Here is a 12,382-nt window from a genome sequence, read left to right as displayed (position 1 = left end):
GAGAGTGTTGCTCTCCAGTTGGCTTGAAAGAAACTGCATCTTTCTCATGAAAGCCTTCACCAGGCTGTGCATTTCATGAACAAAAAGGCCCTTGCCCTGCAGTTCGGTGTTCAGCTCATTCATCAGTGCAGTCACATCAACAGCAAATGTAACATCTGCCATCCAGTCCTCATCTGAGAGCTCTGGGATGTCTTTGCCTTTCTTCTCACAAAACTCTTGAATCTCTGCTTTCAGGTAACGAACTCTTTTGAGCACTTTGCCCAGGCTGAGCCATCTGACAGCTGTGTGGTGCCGATGTCACGATGCTCAGTCTCATGCTCCTCCAAAAGTGCAACAAACTGTCTGTGATTCAATGCCCGTGCCCTGATGAAGTTTACTATTTTAGTAACAACCTCAATAACATGGTGAATTTTTAGCACTGACTTGCACAACACATGTTGGTGTATAATACAATGCAAAAATACCAATTTCTGATCTGCGTCGATTTCAGTCACTTTATCTTGCATACGTTTCAAAAGTCCAACATTTTTACCTGTAAGATTTGGACAACCGTCTGTTGTGACACCTGCCAGTCCGTCCCATTTCAGTCCCAGCGTGTCCATGCACGCATTTACCTCAGGTCGCTCCCTGTCATCGTCCCTTTCATCGGCCGCATTGCTGCCAGCTCCTCCGTAATCTTGAAGTCCAGCGTTATCCCACGGACAAATACGAGTAACTGCGCTGTGTCGCGGACATCACAGCTCTCGTCCAAAGCCAAGGAGATAAAGTCAAAACTTGCCACTTCACGTTGCAGCTGAAGCTCCAGATTCCCTGCAATGTCCTCGATCCTTCTCGTCACGGTTCGCCTGGACAGCGGGACTTGCTCAAAGGCTTATTTTTTTTCAGGGCATATTAGTGCTGCAGAGTCCACTAAGCACTCTTTGACAAACTCCCCCTCTGAGAATGGCTTACTGTGTTCAGCTATTTTGTGGGATATCACAAAGCTGGTCTTGGTTGCTGCATCCTTGGATGTGTGAAGCTTGGTAAAAAAGCCTTGCTGCTTTTGCAGCTTAGCTAGCAAAGCGTTCGATGTGCGCGCCCTTTCAGCATCAGTCAAGTTTTTGTATTTCTCCGCGTGTTTCGTCTCGTAATGCCGACTCAAATTGTAGTCCTTGAACACGGCGATCTGCTCCCCGCAAACTAAACACACGGCTTTACCTCCGACTTCAGTAAATAAATGCTTAGCAGTCCAATTTTTGATGAAAACCCTACATTCGGCATCTACCTTTCTTTTTTTAGCATGAGCTGACATTTTTGAGAGCTAAAGTCGTCTTGTGACAATGATCCAATAAGGCGCACGTCTTGATTTGACGTATTGCGTCATTATGTACGTGAATAAAAAACAACTTCAAAATAAAAGCATTGCAGCTTTAGTCCATGCATGAGGTAACATTAGAAAATATGTTTATTTTGTAATTTCCAATTAACCTTACACGGGCCAGTCAGAGTCAACCAAAGGGCCGTACAATGCCCAGGTCTGCCCTAGAGTAACATACACGGCTATGTATGAATGGGTGTGAATGAGTTAATGACATGTAGTATGTAAAGCGCTTTGAGGGGTCTTAAAGACTGGATAAAGCGCTATAAGTACAGTCCATTTACCATTTACCATTACCGACATAACCTGTAGACGGCCAAATGGAGATAGTTCTTGGAATGAGCAAATAGGGAGTTCTTAAAAAAAACATGTTACCTCAGGGACCAACAATGGGTCACAAGTCTTTGGGGCAGTGGAGTGCAAGGGTCATAGGTTGAGCTGTTTTCTTTGATGAACTCAAACATCAGATCAGAAGAATTCTCACTTTCAGGAAAGACTCTGGTTAAGGCAGGGCGTTGCGCCTGGGTAGAATGTGCAGGAGGTCTGATATAACGCACATTACGCTGATGTCACATAGTAAATCGTACTGTGGCCAGAAATAGCCAAGTGTGTTGCCTTTCCTTGAATTGATCTCATCCTTTTGTCCTGGGCCCTAACTCAAGAAATTACAATAAATCACATGCCATATAACTGTACTTTTAAGACATTTTGGAAAACAAAGTGCCGTTAAACATTAATCCAAATTCTGTGCAAGAGAAAGCTGCATCATTTTAAGTGAATCCCAAATTGACACTTGTCCAACAAGCAATGCCAACCTTGGACAATGAAATAAGAGAGGTAGCCAATCGTTACCTGCTTGATGACACACTATTACGTCACCCACGATATGACTACAGTACATCTTTTTAAAGTTGAGACAGAGGTTGAAGTCGGTCAGAAGACCGTGTGGTTACTTCAGGCACAGAAAGAGAAATTGAAGGTAATATTGAATTATTTTAAATTTCATTGTGGTTTACATTTTAGGAAACATATTTTTCTGGTAAGATCTTTTACTTACTTCTGTGACATGTCAGCATCCCCTTCATTTGTGTTTCATTCTTCAGGTTGATGGAAAACTACACTTTCAACAGCTTCGCCCTCCAGCTGGAGGGGTTAAAAGTCACGGAAACGTCAATGTACCCTCTATTTTTCTTTTTCTTTTTTTCTTACCTGTTTATCATGTTGGTTAACATTGGCATTGTAATTCTGATTTTCCTTGACAAAAACCTTCACCAGCCCATGTATCTACTTTTTTGCAACCTGCCTTTTAATGATATTCTTGGAAACTCTATCATGGTTCCCCGTTTGCTTTTGGACATGTTGAAGGCTCCCTCGGAACGCATCATCAGTTATCCAGAGTGTGTGGTGCAAGCATTTTCCACACATATGTTTGGTACCACCTCTCACACAGTGCTGATAATTATGGCTTTTGACAGATATGTGGCTATCTGTAATCCTCTGCGCTATGCTGCCATAATGACAAACAAGATGGTGATCAAGCTGACAGTTTCTGCCTGGGGAGTAGCCTTTGTTACGGTCGGGATTCTGCTCGGTCTGACCATACGCCTGAACCGATGCAGGACTATGATCACAAATCCTTTTTGTGACAATGCCTCTCTGTTCAAACTGTCCTGTGAGAGTGTGTTCATTAATAATGTCTATGGCCTCACGTTCACTGTAGTTCTGTTCACATCTTCAATCGGCAGCATGGTTATCACCTACAGTAAGATCACTGTGGTCTGTCTGATGAATAAAAGCAACAGTAAAGCCCTGAAGACCTGCAGCACTCATCTTTCTGTATATCTAATTATGATACTGAGTGGGTTTCTTATTATCATCCTGCATCGCTTCCCTCAGTACTCAGACTACAGAAAACTTGCTGCCATTTTATTCCATATCATCCCCGGCAGCCTGAACCCTATTATTTATGGAGTTCAGTCGAAAGAGATACGAACATTCGTATCACATATGTTTCAGCGTAAAAGAGTGTTGCCATCGTTGTAATGTTAATTCAAATGAATAAAGAATATATTTATACATAAGCAGAAATATGCCTGTATTTGTTAGTTTTTTTATGCATATTATTGGATCGGTCAAATTAGTACTCAAATGATAAACGATTCAAGACCTTTGAATTTCAGAACATTTACATCACCCCTCAATTTATTGAAATGAAAAGTTAATGAAACTATATTTATTAACCTAATGATAAGAAGTAATTAATCGTTGTAATGTTCTCTAAATGTCTTGAAAGGTTTTTTGTTGCGCACTACTTCAAGTTTATATACTATATCAAGTAGTTGTCAATGTTTGCCAAATGATTCGTAAATATCTATCAAACTAATTGGATGGAAATAAAATCTGTAACTTTATAAACATTTACAAAGTACTAACCTTCAAATTAAAAAAAGTTTTTGGATGCTTTAATATGTATAATAACCTTTTACCAAAGACTCAGTCTTAATAATGTTTATGGATGTATAAGCAACTAACTGTTTAAAAATGTATTATAACAATTCATTTTGAATATATGATCGCCATCCAAAAGAACCTTCAGAATTGTTTTTATATCAACAATGATTAGACACATAAGTGGACAACAGGTTTGTAACAATCTGTTCCTATGATAATAAGTTAGTTATTGATTTCCAGACCGCCTCTAAAGTTGATTATAAAGTTGCAACTGTACAAATGTAGCTTTCACTTTCCTGCTGCTAGAATGCAAGGAAATAGTAATTAAATTGTACTCTGAAAAGTCATGTAAAGGTTTGGATATTTGTTTTAAACTTCTGTGCATATTGTAAGTTTAAAAGATGGATATGAATTCCAGTTTAATGTAAGTATTAAAAAGACTATTCATATTACCTTACGTTATTATTGCTCCCTATGGTGGTTACAACACCATTGTTATATTTGAAGCTAATATGAAGGGGGGGTGGTTAGACCTGGGAATCACAATGATGATTAATAACAAGGGCCCCTGCCTCAACAAACCAATCTAACCCCAACTCCAATTTGTGGAAATGGCGTCACACAAAACAAATGTCAAAAATACACGTTTAGTAGAAAGGGAAATATTTATGGAGGGTCTTCTGTTGGTTACGGATTAAGTAACTTTATTACAACCAGTGTTTTTTGAGAATGACCAGAACTTTGAGCAGCAGGAAAAGGGAGCCCTCAGTCCTGCTTCCTTAAGCTCAGAAAGGCTTTGAAGATTAAGTCTCTTATCTCATGCTTATTTGGAAAAGTTTAGACTACTCTTCAAGTACTTTTATAAATAAAGGTTATTATTAGGATCGCGATTCTTGGTGAGGCAAAGTATGACCTCCCGAATCCATCTGTTGAATCTGATATTCATTTTACAAACATAAGACACAACAATTATTGATATTCATTTATTATATTTTTAATAACTGAAGACGTACCATGAACAGAGATTCAGAACAAAATAGAGTTCACCATTGTAACAATTACAAACAACAAACAAATAATTGTATAAAAGCACACGTTTTTTAAAGTTTATTTTGCTTCTAAACAAATAGAAAAACAGATTACAGAAGCATAACAGGCGTGACCATTTAAAATAACCATCATTTAAAATGTTGCATTGATAATCTTTATATCTTGATGAATGACAATATATACCATTTACATATTATTCATAATTCATGTTTTTTCATCATTAGTTTGTGTAATATGAAACACAAATTGTATTTTATCATACCTGATAATAGGTTATCACAAATGTGAGCAGCTGTCACATTACACATTTTTGTATACAATATTAAGTATTAGTACCAAATAATTTCTAAAACATCATTTAACATAACAGACATTGGTGGACCTGAAACTATTTATTAACAATCAATAATGTTTGGTCAGTCTTGATGTTTTAGCGAATATAATTAACCATTTACGATATTATAACCATTAAATGTTGCATCTTTATAAAAGCCATCCAAATATTGTTATAGATGTTTACAATACAATTCCATGAGGTTAACACATCATTTCGTATTGATAAATTACATTATATGTTCAAAAATGACCATAAATTAAAGCATTACTCAAATAAAAAGAGTTATAGTTTCATTGTTTTCTACAAGTAAATTAAATATTAAAAACAGTTTGGTTAACTATTGATTTGATCACAGTAACGTTAAGTTCATCCATGTATATGCTTAAAAACACAGACAAGCACACTGCTTCTTATATAAATGCATGTATATTTAGTTTGCTTCTGTTAATTTGTATTGGAATTAAAATGATGGCAAAACCTTTTTATGCTGAAATAATTGTGACAGGAATTTTCGTATCTCTTTCGACTGAACTCCATAAATAATAGGGTTCAGGCTGCCGGGGATGATATGGAATAAAATGGCAGCTAGTTTTCTGTAGTCTGAGTACTGAGGGAAGCGATGCAGGAGGATAACAAGCATTCCACTCAGTAACATCATTAGATATACAGAAAGATGAGTGCTGCAGGTCTTCAGGGCTTTACTGTTCAAAGACTTGTTTTTATTCATCAGACAGACCACAGTGATCTTACTGTAGGTTATTAGAATACTGCCGATTGAAGATGTGAAGAGCACTACAGTGAACGTGAGGCCATAGACATTATTAATGAACACACTCTCACAGGACAGTTTGAACAGAGAGGCATTGTCACAAAAAGGATTTGTGATCAAAGTTCGACATCGGTTCAGGCGTATGGTCAGACCGAGCAGAATCCCGACCGTAACCAAGGCTACTCCCCAGGCAGAAACTGTCAGCTTGATCACCATCTTGTTTGTCATTATAGCAGCATAGCGCAGAGGATAACAGATAGCCACGTATCTGTCAAAAGCCATAATCATGAGCACTGTGTGAGCAGTGGTACCATACATGTGTGTGGAAAAAGCTTGCACCAAACACTCTGGATAACTGATAAGGCGTTCAGAGGGAGGCCGCAGTATATCTATGAGCAAACGAGGAACCATGATGGAGTTTCCAAGAATGTCATTGAAGGGCAGGTTACAGAAAAGTAGATACATGGGCTGCTGAAGGTTTTTGTCAATAAAAATCAGAATTACAATGCCAACATTCACCAATATAATAATAATGTAAGAAAAAAAGAAAAAGAAAAATACAGGGTACATTGACGTTTCTGTGACTTTTAACCCCTCCAGCTGGAGGGCGAAGCTGTTGAAAGTGTAGTTTTCCATCAACTTGAAGAAAGAAAACACAAAAAAGGGGGATACTGATAAGTCACAATAGTTATTAGATCTATTCAATACAAGTCAGACCATTTCAAATGTAAATCCGGGAGAAACTTAAAAGCATTATATTACCTTTAATGTATTCCCCCGTGCCTGTAGTCACCAAACAGCAACCCTTCTTCTGACAGAAGACTACAACCTCCGACTTTACTTTTAAAGAGAAGTTCTGCAGTCATTTTGTGGGTGATGTAACCTCAAGGGATCAAGCTGACATCAGGGTAGTTATATATTATAATGTGCCTCCTGCACGCTCTAAACCAGACCCAGTATATCCAGACACTCAGAATGCTTTTACTTGGATAATATGTTGTTTTGTTCTTAATTTGTGAAAAGGAATTTCTGACAGTGTGCGCAAAAGAGACTTTGTAAACATTTTTAAACTTGAGAACACGGTTGTTGGAGGTAACAGGGCCTAGAAAAATACATTCTTAGTCACTATTGTTGCAAGATCTATCTCCGTTTGGCCATCTAGGGGTAGAGTCTAGAAAGGCATTTCGCCCACTTGTATCCACAATCTTGTTCTCTCGCTCATGACCCATCCTTCACGACCAAAGGTGAGGGCAGGAACAAAAATTGACCGGTAGACTGAGAGCTTGGCCTTCAGGCTTCGTCACAACAGTTTCCTCACTCGAGAACAAGACCCTTAGGCCCTAGCCACACGGAAACAATACTATTAAATCCACGTAAATTACACATCACAGCAATGAGGCCAGATAAATTAAACCAGGATACATCCTTTACCGTCAAACTGGATCTAAACACAGCTGCCTGTGAGCGTTTGATAAATACTTTCTGATGTTTTATTTATTATATGCTACTTATCAGCTACATGGCCCTAACGTGTAATGTTATACAAGCATTTGTACCAGTGCTTTTCACAAGTAGACTCTTGCAGGCCAGAGTAGCTGGAGTGAGTCAACAACAACACAAAGACATATGAGAAGTGATCAGGACGAAGAAGAAGAGGAAAAGAGAGATGAAGAGACCAGGAGGGTCAGAGCAGGAGGAAGAGGAGGAGATGAAGAGAGCAGGAGGGTCAGAGCAGGAGGAAGAGGAGGAGATGAAGAGAGCAGGAGGGTCAGAGCAGGAGGAAGAGGAGGAGATGAAGAGAGCAGGAGGCTCGGAGCAGGAGGAAGAGGAGGAGATGAAGAGAGCAGGAGGGTCAGAGCAGGAGGAAGAGGAGGAGGGTCAGAGCAGGAGGAAGAGGAGGAGATGAAGAGAGCAGGAGGGTCAGAGCAGGAGGGTCGGAGCAGGAGGAAGAGGAGGAGGGTCAGAGCAGGAGGAAGAGGAGGAGATGAAGAGAGCAGGAGGGTCGGAGCAGGAGGAAGAGGAGGAGATGAAGAGAGCAGGAGGGTCGGAGCAGGAGGAAGAGGAGGAGATGAAGAGAGCAGGAGGGTCAGAGCAGGAGGAAGAGGAGGAGATGAAGAGAGCAGGAGGGTCAGAGCAGGAGGAAGAGGAGGAGATGAAGAGAGCAGGAGGGTCAGAGCAGGAGGAAGAGGAGGAGATGAAGAGAGCAGGAGGGTCGGAGCAGGAGGAAGAGGAGGAGATGAAGAGAGCAGGAGGGTCGGAGCAGGAGGAAGAGGAGGAGATGAAGAGAGCAGGAGGGTCGGAGCAGGAGGAAGAGGAGGAGGGTCAGAGCAGGAGGAAGAGGAGGAGATGAAGAGAGCAGGAGGGTCGGAGCAGGAGGAAGAGGGGGAGATGAAGAGAGCAGGAGGGTCGGAGCAGGAGGAAGAGGAGGAGATGAAGACATTAGTGAAGAAGAAGACATGTATGTGAGGAAGAGGAGGTGTCAGAGAGAGGGCCAGAGGCAGGGCTCAGGAGGCAGAGGAGACTCCAGCTGGACCACATGGTGTGTTCTTGTTCTCCTTACATGTTCCATCACAGCAGCTCACTCTAGCAGCTCTTAGTACGAACACATGTTGAGATGTGTTGCTGCAGCTCACCTTCAGCTCTCTGAGAGATGGGTGATGTCATTTGTGTACTTCATTATAACTAAGTACTGTACTTACAGTAAACAGAGTTCTAGGTATCATGAGTACTTTCTGCTGTTTTATACTATATGTTAGTTTGTTTGTCTGAACACCTTGTTTCTCTTGTGCTTTAAGAACACTTGTGTTAGGCCGTGATTTAACAATAAATAGGTTATACAGTATAAAATACCACCTACTGTCCACCCTCCCATGCCACCCTGGCATGACCTCTTGCCCCCCCTTTGCCACCCCATGTGAAATGTTCTAGAACCGCCACTGCCTTAGGATCCATCCCGAGTAGACAGTGCAACTGTTTCCGGCTGAGAACCATGGCCTCAGATTTGGAGTTGCTGATCCTCATCAGCGACTCAAAGTGACTGCAATGGAGCATGAGATGGTCCCGCAAGTATCAGGGCAGTCGGAGCGGTATTGCAGAAGCTTGACCGGACCGTTGTAACGAAGATACTCGGCTTGGAACCGATCCAGTGAGGTCGCAGACTGATGAAGCCATCAGAACCACATCATCTGCATAAAGCACCCTACATTCCTAGTTCACTTAATACACATTTGGGCTTACCAGGTTTGTCCAGAGGCTTCCCCTGGCACTCGACCCAACTCATCACCAGATGCTGATCAGTTGACAGCTCCCCCTCTTCACTCGAGTGTCCAAAACATACAGCCTTATGTTCGTACATGTTTGTCATGGCCAATCCATGACTAGCACAGAAGTCCAGTAACAAAGCACCGCTTGAGTTCAGATCAGGGGGGCCGGTCCTCCCAATCATACCCCTCCAAGTGTCTCCATCATTGCCCACATGTGCGTTGGAGTCTCCAAGCAGGACTAAGGAGTCCCCCTTTAGGAGCTCCATAGTCGTGCGAAGCTCTTTCAACGGTCTCCAAGAAGGCTGAATACTCTGAATTACTGTTTGGTGCATAAGCACATACAACAGTCAGAGTTTTACCCCACATAACCCGCAGGCGTAGGGAGGCAACCACTTTCGTCCACTAGGGGAAACTCCTACAAAGCGGCACCCAACCGGGGGCTTGTGAGTATCCCCACACCCGCCTGGCGTCTAACACCTTGGGCAACTATGGAGAAGAAATAGAGTCCAATCTCTATCAAGGAGTATGGTTCCAGAGCTGACGCCATGCTTAGCAGTTAAATTAGCATCAATTACATAAATGATATATATTTAAACTTTTAAATCTTTTTAAAAGGTTGCTTTTTCGGGAATATAAACACAAGTTTATTTAATGTTGTAAAAGAGCATTCACTACCAGAATCTGGTTCAGGGTCTTATTATGATATAAAGGGCTGTTCCGGAATCTCAGGCCTAACGCACCTGCTTCACTTCAATGTTGTGCTTCAATCCTGCCAACTGATATTAAATAAATAAACAGAAAAAAATCAACTTTTACTTTGCATTTCAAAGTTAAATGCATCAATGTGATGTATTTTAGATACAAATGAAGTAATGCCTCATATCACAGCATACCATATACAGTCTTATCAGGGTATCGTGTCCCATTGCTATGCACTGTAACTATGACATATTATTTCATAAATAAAAAGACTGGGTTAATACCATTTGATATGTTATATACTTTACATCAGAAAAACCGAAAAACATGCACAGGTTTAGTGTCTATTATTATGTGTATGATTACCATCACTATGGACACATGGGTGATGCTGCGAGTCACCTGTTACTAAGTGACAGCTGACTTCCAGGTAAAAGCCTCCAGGGCACTGAATAAAAGTGCTGCAGCTTTTACAAGTTGGGTCTTAGGTGGAGGGGGTGCAACAAGATAATGCTTACGCCTCACTGCAGCTGGAGATGTTATGTGTGTAAATGTACCTCAGCAATATGTAGCTATTCTTTGATAACAGCGTGTGTCCTTTATTTGCATTGTACAAAGTCCTTGATGTAGGGGTCGATTCAATCTGCTCTTAAGACATCAAAAATAAGATTTGGAAAAGCTTTAATATTAATATGCAATACTCCAGGTAAGATATTGCTCTTGATTACAGTACTAATGACATGTCTTGAAATATGTTGCCTTGTATTAATCTTCATCAGAACTGTACATGCTTCTAACCTGTGTTGTCTGTTGTGTGTCTGAATGGCCATCCATGGGATCAGGGTATCCAGGGTTAGGGCTAGCTGCAGAAACACTGAACTATTGTGACAATTGTGAAGAAACTGAAATATTTATGATGAAGACGAGAGTATAGAGTGTAATAAGAAGACTATACATATATCAACATTGTAATATGATGTCAGATTTAGTGTTGTATTGTCCTGTTGTTTAATGTCTGCATTACAATAACGTGATGTCTCTTTTCTAGCTTCTACCTATTAAGTCATTGTGTCCACATGACTGATTCTTTACACTGAAAGCTGCAATAGTTAACCATAGAATACGCAATGTTGATATAAGGTATTTGGTAATATATATCCAGTATATTTAATGTAGTACATGTCGCTCAGCCCATTCCTGTTTGCTTTGTAAAACCTTTTTGTTGTTATCAGAAACTTTGCAGGGACAAATGCAGTTTTACATAGACATGGAAAACTTGACTCTGAATGAGGACATTCTCCTCCTGGAGGGGTTGAAGATCTCCCCCCAGTCCACCATCCCCTCCTTCATCTTCCTCCTCTTCATCTACATCTTTGCTCTGGTGTCTAACATCACGCTGGTGGTGCTGATCTGTACGAGCAGCAGCCTGCACCAGCCCATGTACCTGCTGTTCTGCAACATGAGTATTAATGACATTTTTGGGGCTACGATTGTCACACCGCATGTTCTCCGTGACATTTTCATTCCTCAACCAGAGCGCTACATCCATTACATCGACTGCGCCTTCCAGGCCTTCTGTGTTCACCTCTATGCAGGCACCTCTCACACCGTGCTCATGATCATGGCGTTTGACCGCTACGTGGCCATCTGCAACCCGCTGCGCTACGCCGCCATCATGACCCACAGGATGGTGCTGGGTCTGTCGGTGTGGGCGTGGGCGACCACATTCATTGGCGTCACGATTCTCATCGGCCTCAGCGTGCGTCTGTCTCGCTGCAGGAGGGTGATACCCAACCCGTACTGCGACAACGCCTCCTTGTTCAACCTCTCCTGCGAGAGCGTGCTCATCAACAACATCTACGCCCTCGGATACACCGTGGTCATCCTGGGATCCTCCGTGTGTAGCATCACGCTCACCTACCTGAAGATCGCCATGGTGTGTCTGCGCAGTAAGAACAAGGCTCTGAACAGCAAAGCGCTGCAGACCTGCGCCACTCACCTGGCCATGTACGTCTTCATGCTGGCGTCCGCCCTCATCATTATCACCCTGCACCGCTTCCCTCAGATGTCGGACTACAGGAAGGTGGTGTCTGTTTTATGTGAAGCCACTTTGCCTGCTTTCAACGCCGTCATCTACGGGCTGCAGATAAAACAGATAAAGCAGAGGATTGCCACTTTGTTTTACAGCAGACTTGTAGTTCAAATTAAATAAACTGATAACGCTTCTGTAGGTATCATGCTGAAAGGGCACTGTTGTTGTAAATAAAAACATTTTTCATTAAGGTGTTGAAAGATAAATAGGGTTGTCATCATCAATAAACTTGTCAGTCATGGAAATATTTTTCAGAGAATCATGCATATTAATAAACAGCACCTTTTAAATGTCAGGAGAGTGAATGCATTATCAAAGTGACAAGATGAAATCAGCCTAGTTAAGAGATATTGGATTAAAATGT

General features: G+C 41.4%; 3 protein-coding genes across 3 annotated transcripts; 2 read left to right on the top strand and 1 right to left on the bottom strand.

Moving 5' to 3' along the window:
* The first annotated feature begins 2,266 nt into the window (after nucleotides 1–2,266).
* LOC117549080 (olfactory receptor 146-like) lies at nucleotides 2,267–3,400 on the top strand. The gene is made up of 2 exons (XM_034220673.1): nucleotides 2,267–2,813; nucleotides 2,943–3,400. Exons 1-2 carry the CDS (start codon nucleotides 2,465–2,467, stop codon nucleotides 3,398–3,400), a joined length of 807 nt encoding a protein of 268 aa, XP_034076564.1. The 5' UTR covers nucleotides 2,267–2,464.
* Nucleotides 3,401–5,655: 2,255 nt separating this feature from the next.
* Nucleotides 5,656–6,612, bottom strand: LOC117549085 (olfactory receptor 146-like). The gene has a single exon (XM_034220678.1). The coding sequence runs from the start codon at nucleotides 6,598–6,600 to the stop codon at nucleotides 5,656–5,658; it is 945 nt and encodes a 314-aa protein (XP_034076569.1). The 5' UTR covers nucleotides 6,601–6,612.
* A 4,581-nt stretch (nucleotides 6,613–11,193) lies between these two features.
* Nucleotides 11,194–12,138, top strand: LOC117549087 (putative gustatory receptor clone PTE03). The gene has a single exon (XM_034220681.1). It carries the CDS (start codon nucleotides 11,194–11,196, stop codon nucleotides 12,136–12,138), a length of 945 nt encoding a protein of 314 aa, XP_034076572.1.
* Nucleotides 12,139–12,382: the final 244 nt, after the last annotated feature.

The sequence above is a fragment of the Gymnodraco acuticeps genome, unplaced genomic scaffold, assembly GCF_902827175.1.
Source record: "Gymnodraco acuticeps unplaced genomic scaffold, fGymAcu1.1, whole genome shotgun sequence".
In the NCBI taxonomy this organism is placed as follows: Eukaryota; Metazoa; Chordata; class Actinopteri; order Perciformes; family Bathydraconidae; genus Gymnodraco; species Gymnodraco acuticeps.
This window is presented reverse-complemented; position numbering and strand designations above follow the sequence as displayed.

Bases quoted from the DNA above. Each gene is read 5' to 3' on its own strand.
- LOC117549080 (XM_034220673.1), top strand. From the start codon at position 2,465: ATGGAAAACTACACTTTCAACAGCTTCGCCCTCCAGCTGGAGGGGTTA. The intron at 2,814-2,942 runs TAATTATGGCTT...CGGTCGGGATTC, and splicing joins CACCTCTCACACAGTGCTGA to TGCTCGGTCTGACCATACGC.
- LOC117549085 (XM_034220678.1), bottom strand. From the start codon at position 6,600: ATGGAAAACTACACTTTCAACAGCTTCGCCCTCCAGCTGGAGGGGTTA.
- LOC117549087 (XM_034220681.1), top strand. From the start codon at position 11,194: ATGGAAAACTTGACTCTGAATGAGGACATTCTCCTCCTGGAGGGGTTG.